Source organism: Rhamphochromis sp. 'chilingali' (genome assembly GCF_963969265.1).
Source record: "Rhamphochromis sp. 'chilingali' genome assembly, chromosome: 19".
Taxonomy (NCBI): Eukaryota; Metazoa; Chordata; class Actinopteri; order Cichliformes; family Cichlidae; genus Rhamphochromis; species Rhamphochromis sp. 'chilingali'.
In genome coordinates this window covers 17,278,574-17,304,381 of record NC_137946.1, presented here as the reverse complement: position 1 = coordinate 17,304,381, position 25,808 = coordinate 17,278,574, and the positions used below count along the sequence as shown (strand labels likewise).

Sequence of the window (25,808 nt, the reverse complement as noted above, 5' to 3'; positions counted from 1 at the left end):
AAGATGAAGAAAAACTTAAAATAGATCGCCTCCATTTCCGTTCAGTTCGACGGAACTAAAGAGACTTGTAGACTTGGATTGTTAGAGCTAACTAAAGCTAAACTCAAAGCTACAACTCTTGAAATAAAACTAAAAATTACAATTTCAACAAATTAACAAAACAACATGAACCTACCTAAATAAAAATGTGGAGGGAATGTCTTAAATTTTTAACTTTTCCAATTTGATCACATTTTTCACAAGTGATATTGGCTCTTTTGTTGTATTATTGTTCTGAATCAGTCTGGATTCAGTCTCACACTCTGACATTTTCTTCTTCTTTCAACTCCTTACTTTAGGGGTCATTACAACAGACCATATGCTTCCATCTCATCCTATCCCTAGCATCCTCTTCTGTCACAACAACCTTCTGCATGTCTTCCTTCACTACATCGCTGAATATTCTCTTTGGTCTTCCTCTTTCCCTTCTCCCTGGTAGTTTCATATTCATCATCCTTTCCCCACTGTGTCCACCATTCCTCCTATGTCCAAATCATCTCAGCTGTGCTTCTCTAACTTTGTCTCCAAAATGTTCAACCTGAACTATTCCTATGAAGACTTTAGTATCTTCAGTTTAGCCACCTCTGGTCTTTTTGGGAGTGCCACTGCCTCCAAACCAAATATCATGGCACATCTCACTAGAATCTTCCAAAGCTTCTCTTTCACGCTCGCTGCTATCCTTCTGTCTTTACATTCATATCCACCATGCTTGCACTGTGTTCTTCACATCTCATGTGTATTGTTTGTTGCTTTGGATGACTGATCCTAGGTATTTATTCTCATTCACCTTCACCATCTCTACTCATCTCTGTGTGCGTTGAGACAACAGGTTTTGTGATTTGGTGCTGTATAAATAAAACAGAATTTAATTACTCTTTGGAGTTTCACTACTTTTAGTAACGTTTTACCTGACCTGCTGTTTTTATTGTTGGTGTCAGATTAATTATAACACAGTGAATGATGAATGTTGGTTAGAGGTGTCCCCTGTGATTTGTTTTTATTTTTCATTTATTTATTTGCCCAGAGACCCAACAGAATCGCCACTGATATACGCTTTGTTCTCACCGGGCTGAGTGCCACAAGCTAATAAATAAATACGTTAACGGCCAACAAACAACAACAAGCTAACAAATATTCATATTTAAAATTATTATTTTAAAAAAATGCATCCGAGTGGAAGGACGAAAGCGGAAGTGCGTGCAGGTTAACGTTTCGTATCGTCGGATACCTCTCGGATGGTTACTTCACCGTCAACAACCCGCCGAAGTTCAAAATAGCTTGTTTGAAAAAGCGAGTAGAAATGGCGACGAGGAAACAGTTGGAAAAATCTTATAGTAAAAGTGTAAATAACTCCACATTTGACGCGTCCAGCATAGACTCCACCACGGTCGGGGAAAAGCTTTTCCGCCCCACCGAGAACGAGGAGGAGAACGGCGATGACGGACCTGTGGTCTTCATCTGCGCGAAATGCAAGCTGCCTGTCGGCGATTCATTGTCCTGGGATGGAAGTGAAGATGATCTAAACCAAATCAGACTGAAGCGTAAGTTTGGCTTGGGAGATTGTTTGCCCTTTTAGCCCAGAGCCGGCCCAAGTTGTTATGGGTCCAGAGTTTGATTTGGGGCCCCCTTGTAGGCTCAACGCCTACCACCCACCCCAGCACCAGCAATATTAACTATATGTTATCAATGCTTGATTGTTTGTGCATTGTACCCATTTTACAAAGTTAACTATTTAAACTGCTTCTGAAATTTTCAAAAGGGCAAAACAATCATAAAGAATTTAACAGAAATGTAAATATTATTTTCTTATGTGAACTTCAAATGTAAAAAATGAAAAAAGTTAATAGATTAAATAAGTATTTGAGTAAAAACACCCTCTACTTAAAGTCGGTGTTAATATATCTGTAACTTTGTGCCTCAACTAATGAAAGTGCCCTTCTGACATGCATTTTACCTTTCATATTTATTACTTTAAAAGGAGATACATGTTAAAATGAATGAAAAGACTGATGGCCTGGTGTGCTTATTTACAGGATGTGAATTTACAGATTTTTGAGCTGCGTTCAGCTGACCTATTTTTTATCCTTAGGGGTCACTGACAATGTCATGATTGGAAAGGAGAACCGACTGTACGAAGCAAGTAAAAAGTCTCTCTGGTAAGATGATGCCCAGCAGTAAAATATGTATTCCAGTCCTTTACTACCACCTAGTTTACTACTAGTTAATACTAGTGTAGCACAAAACTTACAATGTTCACAAGTGGATGAAAGCACCAGAACTTGCACATAGGAGTCTTTTATGATTTCTTATTTAATCAAGTCCATTAGGGCAAGGACAGAGAGACTCAAGAGGAGCTTCTATCCCCAAGCCATCCGTGCCCTAAACACACACACCCGCCCTCTCACATCATCTATAATTGACTGAGACAGGACTCTCTTCCAGACACTTAACCAAGGAACAATGTACATTTCAAATTCCTTTAATTTTAAATATGTTTATATTGTCTATTCTGTAAAATAGTCAGATGTCTATAATAATAATTTCCCCCAGGGATCAATAAAGTATTCTGATTCTGATTCTGATATTAATGTACAGAATTCACCTGCTTGCTGCTACCACTGCACATTCACCCAATGTATATACTATATATATATATATATGTTCTTCCTCTTCCCCCCCCCATTTTTGCACATGCCGAGGAGCGTGTCAGGTTACATTTCACTGTGTGTTATACTTGTATAACTATACATGTGACAAATAAAGAACCTTGAACCTTGAAAACTCAAGATGGTCTCTAATTTCAGTAAAGACTTGGATTTCCCTTTTTTGATTGATGCTAGTGTCAAATTCTACACATCCAACCATGTGGGAGTTGACTTTAGAAGTCTGAAATTACTCATAAAAACTTCCTGAGAGGATTGTGGAATCAGGTTGAACAGATAGTGTTTTTGTTTCAGTCACATCACCTGGATGGACCTCTCACACTCCTCACTCAGTTCTGTGGCCCTTGAAAAGCTTGATGCATAGGTAGCAGGTGATCATCTTCTTGCACTGCTGAGGTGTTCTTGAAGCAAAGGTTGCTTTGATGGTGGCTTTCAGCTGGTCTGTGTTATGGGGTGTTTGTCATCTTCCTGTTGACAAATCCCCACCGATTCTCTCTGATTCAAGTCAGGGGAGTTAGCTGACCCATCGAGCACAGCAATAACATCAGGTGATCAGCAGATGGAAGAATGTGCTGTAGATGCTTCAGTTGTCTCTAGCCAAGGAAAGGCTTGATATGTGGAGTACAACAGTTGCCGGTCCTTCGCCGAGGATGTCTGTGTGTGGTGACAGCAACCTCAGAGCACTGTGAAGATCTCCCAAGTTCTTGAATCAACCTTTCTTGACAATCAAGTCTGCAATGATCCCTCCTGCTAGTTCACTTTTTCCTACCACACTTTTCCTCTTCATGCAAACTTTCCATTAATATTCAGTACTCTGTGAACAGCCTTTTCAGCTATGAAAAGTGTTGATAGTTGTCAGATAACTGCAGTGGACTCTGAGATAGATCTACCTCTGAAGCGTTGCAGTTTTAGTACAGGTAGAGCAGTAATACCACATGTGCATGCCTGATTCCACAACGTCCATCGGGGCAGGAGCAGGGTAAGCCATTCTTTTGGCATTTTTTATATATATGTATGTGTGTCCTTGTTGGAGTAAATCTGTTTCTCTGTTTGAATGTTGTGTTTTTTCCTCCTTTAATTTCTCTACAGTTTGGTTGTGGATCTCATCTGTCGAGGCTGCCATTCTGTGCTTGGCATGGTGTACACATCCACCCCTAAGAACCTGGACCACAAGAGGTTTACCTTCTGTTTCAGTGTCGCTGACATCGACAGGTGCGTTTTTGGGACAGACTTTAGTTTAAACAACAACAAAACATGGTTCATGAATTCACTACTTTTCTGATGACTCCATGCGGATAATGCATCACATTGCAAAGCTCAAATCATCTCAATCAAGTTGGTTTGTTGAACCTGACAATGAGCTCAGTGCATTATAGAGAAGCTATAACAGAGAAAATTTGGGATGTGGAGGAACGGAAAATTAACATTGATGTGCCAACAATTCTGCAGCAACTGTGTGATGCCATCATGTAAATATGGACCAAAATATCTGAGGAGTGTTTTCAGCACCTTTTTGAATCTACAGCAAATCTTGTGGCTCTTTTTGAACCTTGAAGGCAAAAAGGTTGTCTAACCCAGTGTACCCAGCAGTGTACCCCCACTTAAAACATGGATCTTTAGTATATACTCACGATGAAATAGAAGAGGAAGAAGTAAAATCTCCCGTGCAACTTTTCACAAAGATTTAAAGAATAAAATATTTTGGTGATTTGTTAAAGTAGATTAATAACTGAGACACAAAGCTTTGACATTTTACATATCAAACAGAAGAGATGAGACATGTTGTATATTGTTATTTTAGAACAAATTTTTATTAATATTTTAGTTATTTTGCAATAAGCTGTACTGTCTCTGGTCATGATATTGTATTTAATACCATTAATCGTAATGTGTTCATGGTGTGAATCCTCCTTTTACAACTTTATTGACAGTGGAAATCTTTTTCAGCTACGTGCTCGGCTCTGGAGGCCAGATGTTGGCAGCAGAGGGCCCCAAAGAGCAGCCAGTAACACTGGAGTACAGAGGCATTGTTGAACAACAGCTGACAGAGGTAAATTACTACTGCTGCTTCTCTTTGTCTGCTTTCCCTGATGATGTCTTGCTTTGGGAAAAACAAAATGTTTCACGTAATGAGCAGATTTTCTGCTCTAAAGCTCACTGTAAACTGATTATATCTCCAAACGCAGGTTGACATTAGTCCTTAAAATTGTATTGTTGCTTTGCAAAAAGTATTAATGTTAAAAAATCAAAATCTGGTCAGCAGGTCTAAACTCTGAAATAGTTTTTCTTTATTGACCTGTCTCTGACATAGTACTTTCTCATTAGCAACAAGCAGCGCTTTCGTTGATGCCCAATGCATAGGTTGTACTAACGGTGACATCAGCTTACTTCTGGGAAACCCTTTGTGCTGTAACTGGCAGGCAGACACTAATATCAGACATTACCTCATCTATCCGTCTCGTCTTATGCAAGCACTATACCATTTTCTCTGGAATAATAGCAGTGATGTTAATATGTTTAGGGTTCAGTGTTGACATCCAAATCTCCTGTTTGCAGTTATCCAATATCTCAATTTTAATTTCCTTACCCTAATTTAGTGTCATCTTATAATTCTCATTATCACTGCTCAGGAATTCTAGTCAGATTTTTCACGGGAATCGTGGAATGACTCCCAAAGTTGAAGTCTAAATCACCCTTTGTTTAAAATATCCCACAAAACCACTAATTGGCCAGTAGGCGGCGATAGCGCGCAGGAGCGCCTGCCAGCCCTTCCACACTCTCTTGCACCGGGGACAATAGATGTGATACAGACCATGCTGAGGAATCTTCGCTGGAGAAAAACATGTTTTGGTCATGGAGTGTTTTTGTCACGGTAGCTTGGTGTGTGTGCGCGGTGCTCTGCTTTCACTTTGCACCAACCTGTGAGTTTTCATCACAGACCATGTGAACCATTGCATTTTGAGATGTTATCTGTGCAGCAGTATATTAGGAACAGGTTATGCTGATTATGGGACAAGAAAAACAAAGCACGAGCAGCGTATGTCTTTTTAAATATCTAGAAAGACTTGTAGGTGTGTCTAAAGTTCGTTAAATGCTTTGTTAAATTTTTTTGCCCGTGACCTGAGTATTTGTGTATAATTGCCTTCCCTCTTCCTTTTCCATTTTTGTGATCCACCAAAAGATATACGTGAAAATCCCCCCAGTTCAACTGATTAAATTAAACCAGTGTCACTGCTGTGAGAATATTACTACACTGTGTGTGACGCAGACAAAGGGATACCCCAGGAAAGTGCATAATGAAGTGAAGATATTTACCTCATACTGGCTTTGGTTAATATTTGGGTTGGATTTACTTCTTAAATCCATCTTGCTTTGAGTGTTTAGTGCTTGTCTATATAGATTACAGATTAATCAGACTATAACTACACAACAGTTATATTAATTTCTGGTTATAGGCAGGTTGTCTTGTTAGCTATTGGTGCATTGTAACAAGATTATAAAGGTTTTTTGATCAGCTCAGATATTAACATCGCCGCTTTCTATTAATACTTGTTTGCAGACAAAACCCTACATCAAGATGATACACTTCAAAAACCCAGTTTCAACTTTAAGGCTTCAATTTTTAAGATATCTAGCTGGGTGTTTTTTAAATCCAAGGCTCATGTAAGTATAAAGTTAAACGTTTTATTGCTCAGTAAAATGTTTTGATAGTAACAGGTCTGAACTTTCATCAGTTGTTAATGTTTTTGAGTTTGAAAAGTGTCATTTTAGTCTGTTAACTGAATTTTGGTTTATGTTTATGACATTTATTGCTAACCAAGTTAAAGTACAGGTCAAGTTTTACTGTTTTCTGGCATTTTATATCAGGATTGCCTCATTATTTGGGGAAATAAATGACAGAACTGTAACTCAGATTTTCTAGATACATGTGCCGTTATCGATTCTGCTCATAGAGCCTAGCCTTTATCGAGTCCTAAATAGTTTTCTGCGTCAAGCATCCCATAGCTTTCCAACAAACAAAAACCACAAACAAACAAAGAAACAGAAAGCGTAGGAAAAAACGGCTGGCAGGTAACTCAGGTGTGCAAAAGCTCCATGCTTAACGAGTTTGACATCATTGTCTTCCACTCAGTTAGAAAAACAGAAAAACACGTCCCTGTGTTTGCAGCACGGAGTGAATAATTTGGCGTCTGTTTCTGTTTTACCAGTTCTCGTACACTGACTATGAGATAAAAAAAAACAAAACAAAAAATTGTTGCGTGCGCCCATTTTGTTAAATGAAAGGAAGGTGTGATAGGAGGATAGTTTTTATTCTCTTTGCAAAATGTAAAACGACAAACAAAAATCGTGCAGCAGTTTTGGTAAACACAGGTGGCATTCGTGCTCTCTCTCCGAACCCTTTTGCTCTTGGTCTTTGTTCTCAGCTATCTGATGATGCTCGTGGCTCCTGATGCCACGCTTAATGTATTCTGTCTGTCTGCCTCCCTGTCCCTCCGTCTGTCTGTCTGTGACTTGCAGACACTTGTTTGGGTTTTTAATCTTCTACCCTCAGTGACCTGTCTCCCCCACCCCTCCCACTCTCTCACTGCCCCTCACACCCGTCTGCCCCTGACCACTTCCTCTCTGGGTTACCTCATTCTTCTTCACTGTCTCCCTGTACCAATTATCTTTACTCCTCCTCCCCACTTTCTTCCTCACTGCTGCTCCCCGCTGCTCCCTTCATTTCCCACCTGTCCCGTTTCCCCCTTTGTTTCTTCCCCGCTCTGAATCCCTCCCTCCTCTCTCTATCCTCTACCTGCCCAAAACGCAACACAATTTCTAAACCATCCTTTTCTCTCTTTCCATGAACCCCCCCCCCCCCCCCCCCCCCAATCTTTTCTAGATGAAAATGCTGGTCATGTCCATGGCACACAGGCTAGAGGAGATCGAGATTGGCCTTCAGGAGGGATGCGATGACGCCTGACAGCGATGTTTAATATCCACACCCCTCAGCTGTACCTTTACATTAACGCTTTTATCTGTGACATATTCCTCGAGTTATATGAGTCGTCCTGACCGCAACACCTAAAAACACACACACACACACACACACACAAAGCTTCCACTCTGCTTTGTCCTGATTACCAGTGGTGAAACAAAGCCTCCCTGCACTTGTAATCAATCACGTTGCCAGCTCTCGCGGCTCATGGCACCGTCTTCCCTGTAGGTCGTAGTGCAGAATGAATGCGCGCTACGAGCAGAATGTTTATTTGTTCGGGATCTCATCAAACAGGCTGCTCACTCAGCACAATGCTGTATTGATCTGGCCACTCGACTCAAGGCCACACACACTTTTTCTTTGTTCTCTCCCTCAAGTGTGGAGCCTTGAAATCAGGCTCGGATACATGCTTTTAAACGTCCAGTCGTCGCAGGAACTGATGAGTATTTGCATTATTCTGTTCCAATGATGACTGAATTTTCCAGAATGGGTGGAAATTACCATCTGTTTCTCTGTGCGTTTACTCATTGTTGGATTGTTCGTTTTGTTCTCAAAGTTACATGTTTTTCTCATCTGCGTAATAAAGCATTGAAGTTTCAAACATGTTCCGGCATTGTCAGTTTCACATTGCAGTTTAAACCAAGCGAGACAACTTTAAACTGTCAGGATAATCTTTTTAAATGTTTCTTTTGCACTTAAATTGTTTGGGGATCAGTGGCTTATCCTGCTTTGTCTTTAATTAGACGTATTTCTTGGATTTAAGAGTTAAACAACCAGTTTAAGACCATCAAAACTGGGAAGGTTGCTTAAGTCGGGGTCAGTGGGTTGATTAAATGTTAGAGCATTAAAAAGTGTTTGTTTGTTAGCTGACCTCTAATGTGCCTAGCAACACTTTCTACCAAAAAGCAGCTCCACGCCGTACCGCTTGCCCTCCCTCACCCACGAGGTTTCATCAGCCTCACACAACAACAACAGTGAGAAACGGCCAACCAGCACGCTGTATCCAAGGGCAGGTTGCGATGGCAACTGAGAGCACGTGCTACGCTGACTGCCTGTTGCCATCTCGTCATCGTGTTCACCGCCGGAGGAACAGCCAGCCAGCTCGCTGGCCAGCATGCCTGTCAACAGACGTTAGCCCCCCCCCCCCCCCCCCCACTCGTGTTCAACCACACACCACACACAAGGGAAGAGTCGTGAATGAGCTCACCCCTCCAGCCCCCCAACCTTAATCTCTGTGTGATGTTTTTCTCTCTCTCTCTCGTAACTCCACCCTTGGTTCTTTCTCCCTCCCCCTCCCTCTAATTCTCCCCACCCTCTACTGTTGTTGTTGGTAGTGGGGGCGAAGTCAAAACAACAACAAACAAACCGCATGGTTTTTGTTGTTTCTGGTAGCGGTGGTCGCAGCAGAAGTGTTGTCTTTATCCAGCTCTCGCTTAAGGATGAGTTGCCTGTTCGCATCCTGCGGATGGATGATGCAAGCCAGCCGACCAGTCCAGATGTGCGCTGTTGCACCCTGTTACACAGGGTGGGTAGCAGGCTTGTTTTGGAATACATTTCCCAGTTTGCTTTGTTTTTTCCCCATAGAATGAAATGAAGCTTAAAGGCTGTTACCTCTGTTTAAAGTCTGCATCTCAGGGAACGGCTCAGTGGATCGCCTCTGAACTCATCTGGCCGTTTTTATATATAGACTTGGTGTTGGTGGATGTGTTGCACTACTGAGTGCAATTATTGCACCGATTTCACCCCGTTCACCTCTTACTTCTGAACCAATCGTTACCACCCAAACCAGGACCAACATAGAAACACACGTCTGTCAGTACCTCTCATTCTACAAGCACTCGGGGACAAAGGATGAATAATGCAGAGGTAGCGTCTGAGTGAAAGTCGCCTCCCCTCTCTCCCCTGTTTTCACCTTCCCTAAGCAATAAGGAAGCAATGTTGCCATGGAGGCAATGAAGCCTCGGCACGGCAGCAGCCAATTGAAGCCTTTTCTGTGTGAAACAGAGGACCAATGGCTGCTCAGACTGATGCTGTTATTGCCACGGACTCTGCGAGCTGATTGGCTGTGCTCTGCTCTTTGATTGAATTTCTGATCTTGTTTTTGGAGAGGAAAAAATATCTCAGGGAGTGCCACCTGTGCCAACTTTGAAAATATGTTTGGTTTTTTTTCGATGGATAGAAAAGGATTATCTTGTGAGAAGGCAAATGTTTCAGTTTTATTGGTTTTGAGAGCATTAAATGATGCTTCTTGTAATTTGGTTCTGATAATACTTGAGGGATGAGGGTGAGAGTGGTAATGAGATGGTTGTGTGTCAGATGTTTTGTTAAGGAAAACATTGAAAACATTATATCTGTACTATTTTTTTCAACCTGCGCAATAGATGACTTTATTTAATCCTCGTTTCTGCCTTTTCCTATCCTGGTATTTGGTTTTCCTCCGACAAAGGGACCACACCCCACCAGTTGCTCACAGCTGGTTTTGGACCATTTCCTGGTTTAACCCTTCATTTTACACAAAACTGTGCATGTTCACTGTGCCTCCTAACACTGAGTGCTTTAAAAATATTGTTTAATAAATAATAATAATGATGATGTAATAAACAGATAATTATTAAAAAATAAATTAAATATCCCACTGGACTTTTGCCGTGGCTGATTGCCCCTACTTTTCCAGCGTGGTGGACTGACCAACAGTATGCTTGAACAGAATCTTTTTTTTTTTTCTTTTTTTTTTACATTTAAGTCATGGAGACAGTCTGGAGCCATCTTTGTCTTTGTTTCCCACAGATTTGTTGGAAGGTCGGTTAATAAACATCTTCATCTGGGAGGTTCCCAAGTGTAGGATGATCTTAGGTCTTTGTTCAACTTCACCCAGTTCAGATTAACTAATAAAACGTCTCTGCCCTCTCAAGGTTGATGACCTTCCTCTGTGTCTGTGATGGAACTATATAACCGACCAGTCGGTGACTCGTCTGACGGAATAACCCCAATCCCCTCTGAGTGCTCAAACAAAGCCTCCTACTTCATTAGAAACATCTGCTTGTTTATTTCCCCCTAAGTCTTTGTGTACAACCGTGGCTGCCAGGTAGTCTAGCTGCCTCTCACTCTCTCCTCCTCTTCCTCCTCCTCCTCCTCTGCTGGTGTGAGCGCTGCTGAGGGAGGCTGTACTGGTCTGTGTGGCTGGACCTGGATGTTCAGGTTGTCTATGTGCAAACATCCCTGGTGTGTGTAGCAGGTTAATCGTCTGTTTTTCTCAGACACAAAGCCTCGTCCCTTTGCCAGTGACACCCTGGTGAGAGTGTGTGCGTGTGTCTATCTGTATATGTGACGAGCAGGGGGCTGAAAAAGGGATTAGTGTCATCAGGACCTAAGCCTCAACAGACTGACAAAACTAAATTCCTGCTGGACAGTAAGTGGTCAGTTTGGCCACACATTAAAAGGATGCCAGCCATCTGACTAATCAGAATTCTTTTTTTTCCAAAGAGAATTATTAATCATGCACAATTTTGAATATTGACAGCAAAGTCACAATTGTTCAACTTCTGTTCTAAATCTGGCAGGATAGGGTTTTATTAAATTCAATTTCGGTATCTGCTGTGTAACCAGACAACAAGAAGAAGTGTTACAATGTCTTCATATTTATAAATGTAATGATATGTAACAAGCTGCAATGTTAGCATTCCTCTAAAGTGATAAAAATATCCACTTATGCTCCATTCATATGTTGGTGGGGTGTTTATCACAAGCTTGTTATTGCTACTTGATCCTTTTATACGCAGATTGATTTGAATAATAATCCGTTTTTCCAATAATGCTTCCTGAGACTACATAGATTAATGGCTCTATAGTCAGATTCTTACAAAACGCAGTCTGAAGCTTCAACTCACCAAATACTTTTATTAAAACTCTGCTATTCTTTGCATAAATTGTTCAACCTTGAAAATGTGAGAGGTTAAAAATCATTTTCCTCAAAGTTACATAGGGACTCACAGTCTGGTCCTCCAATATTTGGATGATACTGGGTTTTTTGCCTCTGTTCACCACAATAATGGACATGTTGCAATAACACTTTACAGCCATTTTCGCAGACTGAACAGTAATTTGAGAAACAACTCTGGTCAGTCTGAAAATGATGGACACCAAATGCTGAGTTTCTTGCCATGCATTATCTTCAGTTGCTGTTTGTTTCTGGGTTTTCCCGCCCTGAGTTTTGTCTTCAGTAGATAAAGAAAGGTCTAATCGGGTCACATCACTGGCTCAGCTCAGTCAGCTTAGAAACAGTTGATAATGTGTGGAAAATACAAAAAACCAAAACAAGAAGCACTCCAAGAGGACGGGGTTTACTTTTAAGGGAATAGTATTGTAGTTTAAATACATTTATTTTGTTTTCTGCCTTCTTGTTAAACATTAAGTTTGCAGTGCAGTAAAAACAAGTGGAAAGTGCAAGATTTTGTTATTTGTCCTCTTAAAATTGAATTTAATATACTTATAATAATAATTTTGAACATATTTATTTATTGGTTTTAATTTATCTAGAATTCTTTTTGTCTTGACAAGATTTTCTTACAAGATTTTGAGGTAAACTTGAAAGAAAGGCAGGTGTGAAAAGTTAAAGTGAGGTCAGAGGTCAAATGTGACATGATATTTGGAGGGAAACTATAAATATTTGATATTTAGAATTTTCATATTCCAGTATAAAAGTTTCCAATACAAATAAAGGCAGTAGAAATTTTAAGTTCAATTTTAAAGATAAGACATTGTATGAAAGTTTGAGTCTAGTTTTATCTTGATGAAGAGATCAGAGGTAGCAAGTTCAATATTTCGTTCATTGGTATCAGATGTGGGGTTGAAATGTTCCCATAACTTATTTGAGCTGTGTGCATTCTTTCAAAAAGGTCTTATGGAGTGATGAATTCAAATGTAAGATTTTAGGGTTAAATTTTCATCAACATGTAGTTCACTAGTGAGGTACAACAGTGAGTGTCTACAGCTACCTGTGAAACAGTGTGGAGGCTCTGTCATGGTTTGGGGCAGCATTTCAGTGTTGAAGAATAAAGATCGTCATTTAGAATTTTAAGCTTGTTAAAATTTTACAAACTCTCTTTTCACCTTACATGCTGCATTTCCATGTGTGTTCACACATTTCAATAAGTCACAGCTCCTTTTTCCTATTTTCCTTACAAAATATAAAGAAGAAAGTGTTGTCTAAAGACGTTTGCACAGTATGTTATGTCAGTGCGCCCCAGGGCAGCTGTGGCTACAATGTAGCTTGCCATCACCTGTGTGTGAATGGGTGAATGACTGAATGTAGTGTAAAGCGCTTTGGGGTTCTTAGGGACTAAGTAAAGCGCTATACAAATACAGGCCGTTTACCGTTTACCATTTAAAATGGGTGTCACAATTCAGATTACTATGATACAAGTGGTAGATGACAGGCTATGAGGTGGTGCATGCACCCAGGCACTGGGGATGTGGGAAATGGTGGTATTTATGTCACTGGTGCAGTAATGGCAGAAGTAGTCAGGCAAGAAAAATGACTTTGATAAACAGTATCCAATATCTATTTGAGAGAAGCTATGTTATTTGTTTTTAATGCCTTTTGTCTTGCAAATGTATTCAGAGTGGTGCCGTTGAAATACTGAAAGGTTTCTGTCCATCTTTCCAGTTCAGCAGGATTGTTTTTTTAGCAACTGTTAGAGCTGTTAGTGTAATGTGAGTTGCTCACTTTTCAGAACTTGAATCAACAGATGTAAGATCTCCAAGCAGAAAAACAGATGAGAAAACTGCAAATGAGCTGGTCTGGATGAGTTAATGTTGACTAACTGTTTCTACTCCACTTAACGATTATTTTTTTACAGCAGCTATTAGGGCTTCTTGGTGCATATTATATTGTATATTAAACAAAAAGGATTGTTGTGGTTAGACCTTTATATTCAATCGCAGGTATGAATGTCACTCCTAAATTTGAGCTTTTTTTCATGATTTGTTTTGAACAGTTCTTTTTCCAGGGTGGAATGATTGTCAAATTAAAATGCATTCAGCTCTATATATTAAAAGATGTAAGTAAAAGTATGTATATATTTTAGCCTTTATACACTTGACCCTTTGTGGATTGGAGTGTGAATTATTTCACCCTGAAAAAAAAACTATTTTAAATAAATCATTAAAAGTCACATAATAACCATCCCCCATAATGAGTGTTACAACATCTGTTTGTGCGTCTTTTTAGAGGTCTCCCATCGACTACTAATTTTATCTTTCTACTGTTAACGATGGTAATGCTAAATTTATTAAAGCATCACTTGATCGTAGACTTCGACCAGGTTACATGTACCTCTGTGACAGTGTTTTACACTCTGCTACATGCTGTGACGAGGTTTTATCTATGCCAATAATTCCATGCTATTCTAGGTAGTTACAATGTAGTTAAATTGCCCTAGGTGTGTTTTCTTTTCTTCATCCCACTGAAAGCGTCCTTTACTTCCTAAATTCCTGTGAACAGTTAACGAAACAAAATTGCCCTCCAGAGCTTTTACTTTGTAGAATTTTTAATGAAATAACAAGGCCACACCTGGCCACCAAACCACTGCTGAGTCATTTATCTAATTACTTTGGAGCCTCAGGAAATGCAGATACTATGTTAAGAAAAATTGCTCTAATTCATAAATATATTAAATGTTAATATCATTTAAGCCCCTTGAACTAAAGCTACAGGTCTACACTTCAGTTATATCTTACCGGTAATTGGTTTCAGTCCTTTAAAGTGGATTTGAAGTGAAGCAAATTGCATTGCCCTTCAAATGTTTATGGTTTTGACTGTATTTTGTTCAGCCAACAACGTGTGAGATTCATATTGACACCAGAAAAAAGCAAATGCTTGCGTTCGGGAAATGGGCAAAGGTTTTCGTGCATTCGGTTACAGCCACGGTTTATTTTGCCGTAAACGTGATTCATCGATTTTGCTGAAATAAGAGGTAGAAACTGTTACAACATGTCCTTCACCACCACAATCTCTCACCTCACTTTCTGGAAACAATACGTGTTTAGTCAAAAGCGGCGCCTTTTTGGGTCCTTGACTTTATCAGTTAATGGTAAATTACACAATTACCGCAGCAACACTGAACTATATTTCATGATATTATCTGTCTGTGTGCAGTAATATCCTTCATGCGTAGTATTCCTGGTCAGAGCTTGTTTATGTCACCAGATCAACCAGGGATTTTGAGTAACCGTTGGCCTGTCGGCGATAAACAAAAGGCTCTGGCTTTAACATATTTGAGGGCTCCTCTTGCCCCTCTGCTTTTATCAGCTTAGCCACGCTGATTTAATCGGACAGCCCTGTTTGTGGTGTCCTGTGCATGTGCTTGTTTGTCTCAAAGCTCTGGTGATCCCCCTTCTGTGTCTCGACAGGGCAGCGTCACCCAGAGAGGTTTAGGGAGGCACAGCTGAGTAGATTAGTGTCTATAACGTATGTGTTCGTGAGAAGGAAGGGCTTGTAGTGTATGTGTGAGTGTGTGTGTGTGTGTGTGCATGTAGCCAAACCAAGGATCATTCAGCTGTTGCATGGGAGTGTCATGCTTTTTTTTTTTTAACCTCTCATAGGTGTTTCGTGGGAAATGCATATGGTATGTGAGATAAGTGGCACATTCAGTAACATAAATCCTTTCACACATCGTCATCAAGTCCTCCAGGAGATGAGAGCTTTAAGGATGAAGTATAGATGTCAGACTTTAGGTAAAGTGTACATAAATTAGCAAGAATATTGGATTCTGTTGAGTACCATATTATTACTTAATGATCATAATTAAAAGTTTGCATATTTTCAATACGTCTCAGATGAGCCATGTGAACATGTGACGTGCAAGAATGAAGCCAGACAGCATGCAGGTGCGTTTAAAGAACTAGACAGACACATAAAGGATTCCTTATAAATATTTAAAATACTTTATACAGCATAGAAATCTCTTGACACTCAAACAAAACCATCCTTTACAAAATCTTAAAAAAAGACACCCCCCACCCAAGTCCGTATCAATCTCAGTATCAACCAGAAAAAAGGTACAAAGACATAATTTCAAATGCTGACAACACAAGTTTGACTCATGCAACTTTTCATTTGGACATGAAGAGATTCTACAGTATTTTAACAGTGAGAAGCCTCGTGTGCCCGTGGAAGCCTTTTTTTTTTTTTTTGTTCGTTTTTTCCCCCTTTGTTTTGTACAGGCAACTAATTTGTGACAGTGTCGGCTCAGATAAACGTCTTAAACTTCTGTTCATACAGAACGGAGTAAGCAACAGGAACACAGGAGCTGCACTGTTATTTACAGGAACATTTTTCACATGTCTCAGAGCTCTTGGCAAATACTCATCATTGCAGTTAACACTTAAGACTATTGCACAAACTACAGCGTTAAGACAAAAGGAAGTGAATTATTTCCACAGATGATCCTAGTAGCAGTTCTTTCCACTTTCATACACTCAACCTGTGGTGAGGTTGATCTGTTTCATAAGGCTTTTGATGCTCTATTCTTTTTTCTTTTATTTGTTTTTTATTACAAACTGACTAGGAACAGGCATATCCTGCTGTGAGAAAGTCAAGACTTTTACAGATTCCCTGTGGGTCTTAGAGGTGAAGCAACACTTGTGGATAAAAAAGTTCAGTGCTGAGTGAAGGTTTATGAGGACGTTTATATAAAAGTGAGAATATGCATCTGCTCTTGCAACCTACGGCTATTTTAGTGTGTTGATTCTAATGGCAACACTTACACACTGCTACACTGTGACACGATCCACACAAGCATGTCACAACCGACTGCCGTTCCACATTTAATGCATGAATAAATGCAGTGAGGTAAAAGATGTTAAACACCGTTCTAAGTATACGTTTTGGTTTTCAAGAATAGTGCAGTGAGCTTCTTCATCCGGTCAGCATAGGACATAGTGCCGGCTGACTGGATGTCAGTGGCTATTATACAGAGTTTTCACAGAGACAAAACATTTATACATGTAAAATCAGGGTTAGGGTAAAAGTTGGGGTCTGTTAGCTGGTGTGAATCAGTTTGCGGCTCAATTAGTAACCAGTTACACCAATGTTACATAAGAGAGTATCTCTAAGTTGGTCTATAATACATCGTTCAGTGTGTACTCATGTGTGTGCTTGTGTGTGTGTACAATTGTTATTGGCAAGGCTCATATTACACAATGTCCCATGTCCATTCCGTATTTAGGACACAGAGAGATTTAGTCATTGCTCATGGATCCGTTCAGATCTTATCTCCTCAGTGTCACTTCTCACATTACATAATAAGTGTTGTAACAAGAGGTAATACATTTTATATTCTCACCACCTTTTCTTTTTTTCTTTTTCTTTTTTTTTTAAATAAGTCTGTCATGAAAAGTGGCTCAGTCGCAATAAAGGGACAGTTCACAGTTCAAAAGGCCGCTCTGGAAGACCTCTCCCAACATAAAAATGTTGAAAGGGGCATCGAGTTCAGTCCAACTTTTTTTTTTTTTTTTTAAATCATCTTATAACTCAGCAGAGGGTCTTTAGTGCACCTGAAGCACAGAGGAGAGTCTGCATGGGGTAGGGAGGAGGGGACACGACTTCCTCGATGACTTGTTCTGGACGAAATGTAAATGGCTGCAGCTGGACCTTCTTCTTTAGGATCTGTCCGATTCCCATCGAGGGGAATTTGCTGCGATGCGTTGGGCTCTCGGGATCGCTGCTACCGCTGCTGGAAGGAGGACTAAAAGCTGAGGTAGGATTGAGGGGACTGAAAGCAGACTTTGGAGGGCTAAAAGCTGAGCTCCCTGGGGGACTTCCTATAGTGCTGGGAGGGCTACCACTAGTGTCAGAAGAACCACACCAATCTGTCGAGGTGCTCTTCTTGGGCTGTGGATTGACAATGAGGACGGGCGGACTGGGGATTGTGGCTTTTTTCAAGTAAGAGGAGTCAGGCTGGAAGGCGGAGACGTGGCGGGGAGGGGATAGGGTCCCGTTAGTCAGCTTGTACCAGGGCGAAGATGGGGTGTCTTCGATTTGTTCAGCTTTGGCGAGCGAGCCGAAGGAATGCATGCCAATCGGCGACGGCGCGGGAGGAGCGGGAATGTTGTGTTCTGGGCTCGTGTTGACTTGCGGAAGGGTGGCCAGGCGCCTTCGTTGCTGTGGCGTGTTGGGGAATAGAGGGTGGATCTCTAGGTACTCCATGGAGGAAGAAGCAACTGTGCCCGGAGGTGCCAGAGGTGAATTACGATGCCCACCAGTTATGGCACGCAGTAAACCTGAGGATGAAATTAGAAGCACTTTAGCTTTTGTGAAACATTGTTTTTACTGTAATATTTAATGAAAATTAAAATAAATTCATTAAAAAAGTGAGAACCCCATCTTTTCTTAAACCTCTGCCTGAGTAGCCATTGTCTGTATGCCATTAACAAGATCCTGACAGACACAATGATCTGACAGCAGACGTAAAGCCAAAGGTACAGAAGACAAATCTGTAATTTCTCAATACCACTTAAAGGTAAGTGAGAAGGGAGTTTAGGTGTGTGCTAAACTCTCTCTTGCAAGCTTGAGTCAGTTCAGTTATTTCTATATCATGAACTTACTTCTGCACTATGCTCTCTTAAGTAATTTCTGATTAAGATTTTAGTGTTTGTGTTTGCCCCACGAGTGACTGGCAAGTTGTCCTGGATGTTTCCTCTCAGATGGATGAGTGGGTGGTTAGATGGATGGACGAACAGACAAACAGTGGATGGATGGATGGTGGGATGGATGGATGGATGACTGGGTAACTACGTGTGTGTGAAACAGGTCGCTGTACAAGAACATGCATGCTCAGTCAACCTACCCTGTATGAATGAAAGTAAATAAAATAGATACAATAAATAAAGTGAACATTAAAAAAAAACTGCTTCCTAATTGTTGTTTTCATTATTTTTGCACTCAACTGTGCAAATCCTCACCTGTTCTGTGCTTCTTCTCCTTGCTGGGCCCCTTGCTGACAGCCAGGTAGACGGGCGTCTGTTTCGGGGGTATGGTCAGCTTATCGACGTGCTTCCTCCACTGGGTCTGGAAGTATTCGTTTTTCTGCTTTTCGCCTCTCTTTTTCTCTTGGAACTGCATCTCCTTAACACACACACAAGCAACATTTGTTGTTGATGACTAAATGCTTTGCGTCATCCCGTCACAACAGTTTATTGGTGTGAAAAACACTCCTGGTCCTTTTGAAATATTACTATGACAAACTCCTTGGGAAAAGGATGTGCAAGTGACTAAAATATTTTTTTCTCTCTAAACTCACTTTACTCACTGACGTCAAACCGGAAAGTATATGAATATACATACCCTGTATTCTTTGGAGAGTCTCTTCATTTTCTTGTTGAGGAGGAAGTAGACCGCCAAAGTGTGGCAGGCGCGATTGGTGAGGACGGCGCTCAGAACTTCACTGTGCTTGTAGCCCATCTTCTCCGTCATATGCAGCAACACTGTGTGGTTGATTTCTTCAATGTGGATCCTTAACGCAAAAAAAAAAAAAAGGAATATTTAACAATGCTTGACAAATTAAGCTTTTAAATGCAAACTACAACAAACACAAACTCAGAGCAATTTAAATCTGTGTACATCTACCTGTTGAGGTATGGTGCCCCTGTGTTCTTATTGGCCAGCTGAAGCCAGGAGTCAGCCATCACCTGGTGGATATTGGGACGCTTGTTGGGGTCTGGCTCAAGTAGCTTCTTCAGAAGACAGATGGCAGCTGAGAAACGAGAAAAATCAAAATGTGTATTGTTATTCTTTCTGCACGCTCATCAACACATAAAACAGGAGCAGCTTTCTCGGTGCTGAAACATGTTACGACATGTTGTGTTATCATTGTGTTTATTCCCAGGCCACAAACTTGGCTCTCTTCCTCCACATCCTTAAGGTTCAAGATTCCTTTGAATTACCAACGCTGCAAAGTGAAACTGCTTATGCAACAACAAAATAGATGAAACTGATAAAGTTATCATTATTAAGTAAATTGTTTCGTAACGAACCCAGTTGCGAAGTCAGATACATGTCGTTATAGTATAATAGGTGCTTATAAAAGTGAGTTATGGTATCGCCCCTTAGTTTGCATATAAGCGAAATGCAAACGACTGTTCTGACATGCCGTGAAGGAGTGACTGCAGAACGAGTGCAGAGATTGTGAAATGAATTTGACACCGTCATACCTATGCACACCCTTTCCACAACACACGCAAGCTTCTGAGGAACTACCTTTGAATTTATCTGTGTAATTATATCTAAATATATGTGTAGGACATTTACACTATATTTAGTGACTCTAAGGCAAAGTCAAGCCTATGAACAATTTTAGTTTCCTAAAGTCTACAAAAACATTGACCAAACCTCTCAGGAAGTGAATCATTTGTTTTAAGAAACAAAAAGAAAAAACTGTAGAAAAAATCTGAATCTGTGCCAGCGTCTTCACTGGAAGAGCCACCTAATCCCTGATAAAGAGGCACAAAAGGTTATCATGTTTTCGCCTCTGATGGAAAGGTTACTAGTGAAATCACTGAGAATTTCTTGCTGTCGCGTGCAATGATGTGCATGAATGTACATCCCTCCGCCCGTCACCTGTTTTTCTGCTTTTTTGCTTTTCGGTTTTTAACTGCATTTAAGCAGAATAAATGAAAACAAAACTTCTTTTTGAAGGGTTTAAAATAAGATGTCATAAAGAATCTTAAATATGTCAAAGGCACTAAGCCTCAAGTTATTTATCCTTTTGCTTCTAGTTTTAAGTAAGCAGCTTTTAAAATCATTTTTCGAAATTCTGAAGGCCAACCAGTCAGATTTCCTTCACCCTCCACTTTTACGTTTTATCTGCACACAGCAGGTTTGTGCCGTCGTGTTTTCATTCCTTACCTGTTGACAGCGTGGGAGGTAGCGGGTTCATCTCCTTGTCCACCATCTTCTGGTGCAGCGCCCGAAGACTGAACGGCTCCACGGTGAACGGGAGTGTCCCAGTCAACATTGCGTACATGTTAACACCACTGGAAGACCCAAATACACACTTCAGCTCTCTGTGCACTCATTAAATAAAACTGATGTTTATTATCAAATGTCTTAAAACAACTTTAAACTCACATGGACCAGACATCCACTTTTGGTCCATACTTTTTCCTAGAGAGTAGCTCAGGGGCGGCGTAAGCTGGACTTCCACACTGGGTGCTGAAGGGATCAGAGTATCCCAAGATGCCAGCACAGTTACTTAGGCCAAAATCTGAGGGAAAGGAGTGGTGGGGAGAGTGGGTTTATTATTTTAACTTGCCCATTAAAGAAACACAGGGGTGTTAGCACTTAGGTGAGAGCTTAGGGAACATTACTCTTTTCCATGTGGATTCTTTTATGTCTGAATACATGTACAGAATTTCTGTATAACGTTTTGTGCACATAAAAAACACTGAGAGCATCGGGGCTTACCTATAAGCTTTATGTTGTCCTGCTCATCCAGTAGGAGGTTTTCTATTTTGAGGTCCCTGTAAAACAAAGGTCCATGTTTATATTAGATAACCTTATATTAGATGATTAGATAACCTTTAGTATCACACAATCTACCCCCTGCTTCTTGAACCGTGACATAACCCCTCCTAATTTGGGTCATGCTGCTTAATTTTCATAGTCTATTGTGTATCTTCAGATCCCTCCTCAGTAGCAGAAATCCTGTTATCCACAGAGGCCATCTCACTGTGATAGAAATTCAGTTCCCAGGCTCTAAATAACAAAAACTATTCCTCACAAGAGCCTTGGGAAACAGTGCATGTTTTTTCCATAAATCTTACATAGATTTTGATAAAATGTTTGAGAAAACCCTAGAATTAACAATACTGTGACTGCATTTCTGTAATGTTTTTGCTCTTTACACCTAAATGGAAAACATTAAATTATTACAATGTAGTTATTGTGAAGACAGATCTGCTTTCATGGATTAATAGTCATGTGCATAAGAAAGACTTAACCCACACTTTGGGAAAGAGGATCATGTCTGACCCAGAAGTCTTAAAGTTAACTTTGACCCACATCGAATGGCACAGTAATTATATGCTTATATACTAATGTTTTTGGGGTTTTTGGTTTTGTTACCTGTGAACCACACCAGCCCTGTGCAGGTGCTCCACAGCCAGCACCAACTGCCGGATGTACTTCTGCGTCTCTCTCTCATCCAGGCGTTTCTTGTCGTAGATGTGGTTCATGAGGTTCCCACCGGGACAAAGCTCCATCACCAGGTAGTAGCTGTTCTCTGTCTCCAAGATGTCCAGCAGCTGAGTGATGTTGGGGTGGCGGATCATCTGCTGGATGTGACCTTCTCTCCGCAGGTTCTTGGTAACATATGAGTCCTTCTTGGCCTTCCTCTTGTCGATCACCTTCACCGCCACCTGAAAAAGAAAATGCAGGAGGAGACAGGAGGGCGAGGTTATATTTATATTTTACAAAGTACTAAGTTAACAGCGATTGTTGGCCTTGTAAACTGTGCAGCATGCAATATTGTGAATAATATCCATGGAGAAGGGAGCACAGTGCTGATTTCAGAGCGCCTAGGCGTAACAGGTGAAGAGCTGCTCAGAATATGTAACTCAAAACTGACCTCTCCCTCACAGCTGTTACTAGTGGGAGAGCTACAAGGCCCTGCAGCTGAGGGGGAAGTGTGTGTGTGTGTGTGTGTGTGTGTGTGTGTGTGTGTGTGTGTGTGTGTGTGTGTGTGTGTGTGTGTGTGTGTGTGTGTGTGTGTGTGTGTGTGTGTGTGTGTGGACATGGAGGGGTTAATGAACCATCATAAACTGGGATATGTTACCCTATATGCTGAGAAGGCCCCAAGGCCAAATGGACAGTTAACATTCCCCCATTTGTCTAGGTTTAGTTGCAGCCAAACACACAAAAAGCTGAGACAAATACAGATGGAAAGCCACAGAATCTCCTCACGAACGCCCCAGAACATGTCCTTTAACTCAATGACTCTCCTTCAGTTTTATTGATAATTACATTCAATAACATACCCATCTACTCTATTTCATCCATGTCTCCTTGTATCCCGTCTAGACTGAGTTCAAGAGCATGGCTACCACGCACAACAAATCATCTCAAGGAGAGCCCACAGACATGGAAAGGCATGACAAGTGAACCTAATCACCATATCCATTAATGAAATGGTGAGGGCCAAAGTGGTAGTGTGTGCATATGTGTGTGTTTTTTCTTTCTTCTGACCTTCAGCTTGTCTTTCATTTTTACTTTCATCCTTTCAGGACTGGTAATTGATTCAGTGCTGAAAACCTTTTTACAACTGCTAATTAAACCTGCCTGTATGTGCATGCATGTGTGTGTGTGCAGTGTTCTGTCACGATAATAGATGGCCTGTGTTTACACACTCCTAATAAGGAGTGCAGGGTATGTATGGGGTGGGGTGGGCACTGTATTTACAGTTGGCTACTCTATATGAGGAGGGGGTGGGATATAGAGGGGGAGGGGTGTGCACTCTTGCCTGGGGGCTATTGAGGGATTCGGTTGTTTATCATCAGGCACCCCTCAGACAGAAAGGGGGTGGTGTGTGTGTGTGTGTGTGTGTGGGGGGGGGGGTATGGAGGGGAAAGTGGGTTACAGACATTAAAAAAAAACCACACATATGACCTCCTGAGCTGCCTGCCCATGACAGCCCCATCTCTCGCCTCTTCTCACCCCCATACCCCTTTTCTGCTTTTTAAATTCCATGCATTTACTTTGACTTTCTAGTAAAGTAAAACAAACAAAAGTGGGGGTGGGGGGATCTGGGAATCCTCATGCATTTCCTTTTCACCCCCATGTACTTGAATAAACTCACTACCCTCCTGTACCCCGCAAGCGCCTGTTGGACGCCTGCATTCAAATGAGTGAGGGAGAGTGTTTGGATGTGCGATTGCCAGCGTTTGCATCATCCTCAACAAAGACAGTGTGAGTGGGTGGGTGAGAGGAACGTTTGCTTTACAGCAAGGGAGGAGCTGGGTGTGATCCGAAATATTTTTAATATGCAAATTTAGGAATTTTCAGTGACAAATTATAGCCTGTGCATTACCTATAGAAATGGTATGCATTTAATGCAGGAGCGAACAGTAAAAAAGAAAGAAAGAAAAAAAAGGAGACGTACTTGTTTTTCTAATATGCAAATTTTTTGGCTCCTTCTCAAAAAAGCCTGAAGAGACAAAGGTAACCAGTGGCCAATGGTAGCCCGTATCAAACCCCCCCTGCGATGGCGGAATCATAATGAGGTTGAAGCCCATTTATCAACGACAAGATTTCATATTCAAGTAGCAGCTCTGCTCTCTTATAGGCCCGGCAGTTTTCTTCTCTGGTCCTGTCACACTCTAGCGCGCCCACCGCGGGGATACGGTGAGATCACCAGCAGCAGCAAACAAAGCATAGGTTCAGAAACGCAGGGCGATTGACGCGTTATCCGCAGGGTTGGAGAAGAGACAAACACCCATAGATAACTGTGTCTCTCTCACGCACAATTAGCAAATATTGTCACTAGAGGAGCTCCTGCTGTGCACAACCTATACTCGGCATTCAGCAGCTGCTGGTGGGACGCCGCATGCGCTAATTAACAAAGGCGCAGCGCAATCAGAAGAGCTGATCACTTTCTCTGAGGAGAGAACCACTAATTAGGAAGTCCTGGATTGGCGGATTGCATCGCAATATAAACAACTTTTCCCACTGTTCACATGCAGCCGAAAGGAATGCGTTGCCAAGCACGCATGGCATCTGATTCTGTCCATTGAAATGTAATTTAAAACCACTACAGACGCAATAAATGGTGAGGCACAGTCAAAATTAAAAAGAAAATTCATTAAAATGACAAAAAGGCAATGAACTATAAGAGTCAAGCTAACTGTTAATTCCAGATGACATGTCATGACATCACAAAATAGATTAAAAAATAAAATATATGACATATATGACACACACACACACACATATATATATATGTACAGTATATATACAGTCTGTTGCGGTCCGCTTACCTTTTCTCCTGTTAACGCATGGAGACCTTCTCTAACTTTGGCGAACGACCCTTCTCCCAGCTTCCTCCCGATCATGTAGTTCCCGACCCGTTTGGTGTGGTAAAAGTTCTTGAGGATGTCCGTTACAGGACTGCATAGGGAGGCCGGGAGGATACTCTCATTCCCGGCACTGTTTGGAATTTTACCCTCGTATAACCCGTGCCCGTTGTCCACTACCATGTCGCTGTCTGCAACAGGCATCACAGCTCCCTTGTCAAGTGTCCCCTTTTAACAAGGGAGGATAATACGCAGTCCGAATTACACCCACTTTCAATGCAGGTATTAAATGCTTAACGTCCGGTAAAGTATCTTAACTCCGTTATCTGCGTAATAACAAATTACGAGTACCGGAGCTTGCGCCACCTGTTCACCCAAAGCACCAAGTGAGCTCACTCAGCAGTTTCCGAGACCACTGTGAAGTTAATGAATGAGTTTAGATTAAAAAAAAACGGTAGAAAAAAGGGGGAACAGACTCAGTGACTTAAGTTAGTAACCTGACTGCCACGATCTATTTTAATACCTTGGTGGGTTTTAAAAAAAAGCATAACAACAAGCATCGGCTCTAATGAAGGTGTGCTCTGCCTCTCTTCTCCAAACACGTTCGTCTCCTGATTAGTCTGAGAACAAGCAGCGTGTTTTGCAGTTTGAAGCGACTTTCCCGGTCCTCCGTGTGGGCGTTGCTTAGTGCGAGAGGGTAAGAAAAAAATGCACATGTTGTTGGTAGCCGGGGTAATTTTCAACCCAATCAGCGAAGGTGGGCGGAGCACGGGTACAGCTCCACCCGGTACCACCGCCTCGCCGTTTTGCTGCATGCGCTTGGTGGTGCGCTCGGATTGTAGGTGTGAACAAGAATACACGTGTAGTCAGGAGAGGGAGACAGCAACAGAATAACTATACATATTTATATATTTGTTTTAGTCCTCTTTTATTTCTGAGTGATTAATTTAGGCACAATTGTGCGTAAAGTAGCCTTCTAAACCAACACACCCATGCCTGTGCGCCAAGAGGATTCGCTTTAGTTAGCTGCAGTGGCACATATACAATGACACATATGCCACTGG

At 41.3% G+C, this 25,808-nt stretch overlaps 2 protein-coding genes across 2 annotated transcripts; one reads left to right on the top strand and one right to left on the bottom strand.

Moving 5' to 3' along the window:
- The first annotated feature begins 1,256 nt into the window (after positions 1 to 1,256).
- mis18a (MIS18 kinetochore protein A) lies at positions 1,257 to 8,283 on the top strand. The gene is made up of 5 exons (XM_080866106.1): positions 1,257 to 1,580; positions 2,129 to 2,195; positions 3,792 to 3,914; positions 4,650 to 4,752; positions 7,585 to 8,283. The coding sequence occupies exons 1-5, from the start codon at positions 1,340 to 1,342 to the stop codon at positions 7,663 to 7,665; spliced, it is 615 nt and encodes a 204-aa protein (XP_080722232.1). The 5' UTR covers positions 1,257 to 1,339; the 3' UTR covers positions 7,666 to 8,283.
- A 7,324-nt stretch (positions 8,284 to 15,607) lies between these two features.
- Positions 15,608 to 25,808, bottom strand: hunk (hormonally up-regulated Neu-associated kinase). The gene is made up of 9 exons (XM_080867826.1): positions 24,709 to 25,808; positions 21,803 to 22,095; positions 21,143 to 21,198; positions 20,807 to 20,942; positions 20,585 to 20,712; positions 19,307 to 19,433; positions 19,025 to 19,193; positions 18,643 to 18,805; positions 15,608 to 17,961 (listed from the first exon to the last, which is right to left on the bottom strand). The coding sequence occupies exons 1-9, from the start codon at positions 24,946 to 24,948 to the stop codon at positions 17,213 to 17,215; spliced, it is 2,061 nt and encodes a 686-aa protein (XP_080723952.1). The 5' UTR covers positions 24,949 to 25,808; the 3' UTR covers positions 15,608 to 17,212.

Excerpts from the sequence above, each read along its gene's own strand:
- hunk (XM_080867826.1), bottom strand. The coding sequence starts at position 24,948 with ATGCCTGTTGCAGACAGCGACATGGTAGTGGACAACGGGCACGGGTTA. Across the intron at positions 20,943-21,142 it reads GGACAACATAAAGCTTATAG|ATTTTGGCCTAAGTAACTGT; the intron begins GTAAGCCCCGAT and ends CCTTTCCCTCAG. Across the intron at positions 19,434-20,584 it reads ACCTCCCACGCTGTCAACAG|CTGCCATCTGTCTTCTGAAG; the intron begins GTAAGGAATGAA and ends CTCGTTTCTCAG.
- mis18a (XM_080866106.1), top strand. The coding sequence starts at position 1,340 with ATGGCGACGAGGAAACAGTTGGAAAAATCTTATAGTAAAAGTGTAAAT. Across the intron at positions 1,581-2,128 it reads AAACCAAATCAGACTGAAGC|GGGTCACTGACAATGTCATG; the intron begins GTAAGTTTGGCT and ends TTTTATCCTTAG. Across the intron at positions 4,753-7,584 it reads TTGAACAACAGCTGACAGAG|ATGAAAATGCTGGTCATGTC; the intron begins GTAAATTACTAC and ends AATCTTTTCTAG.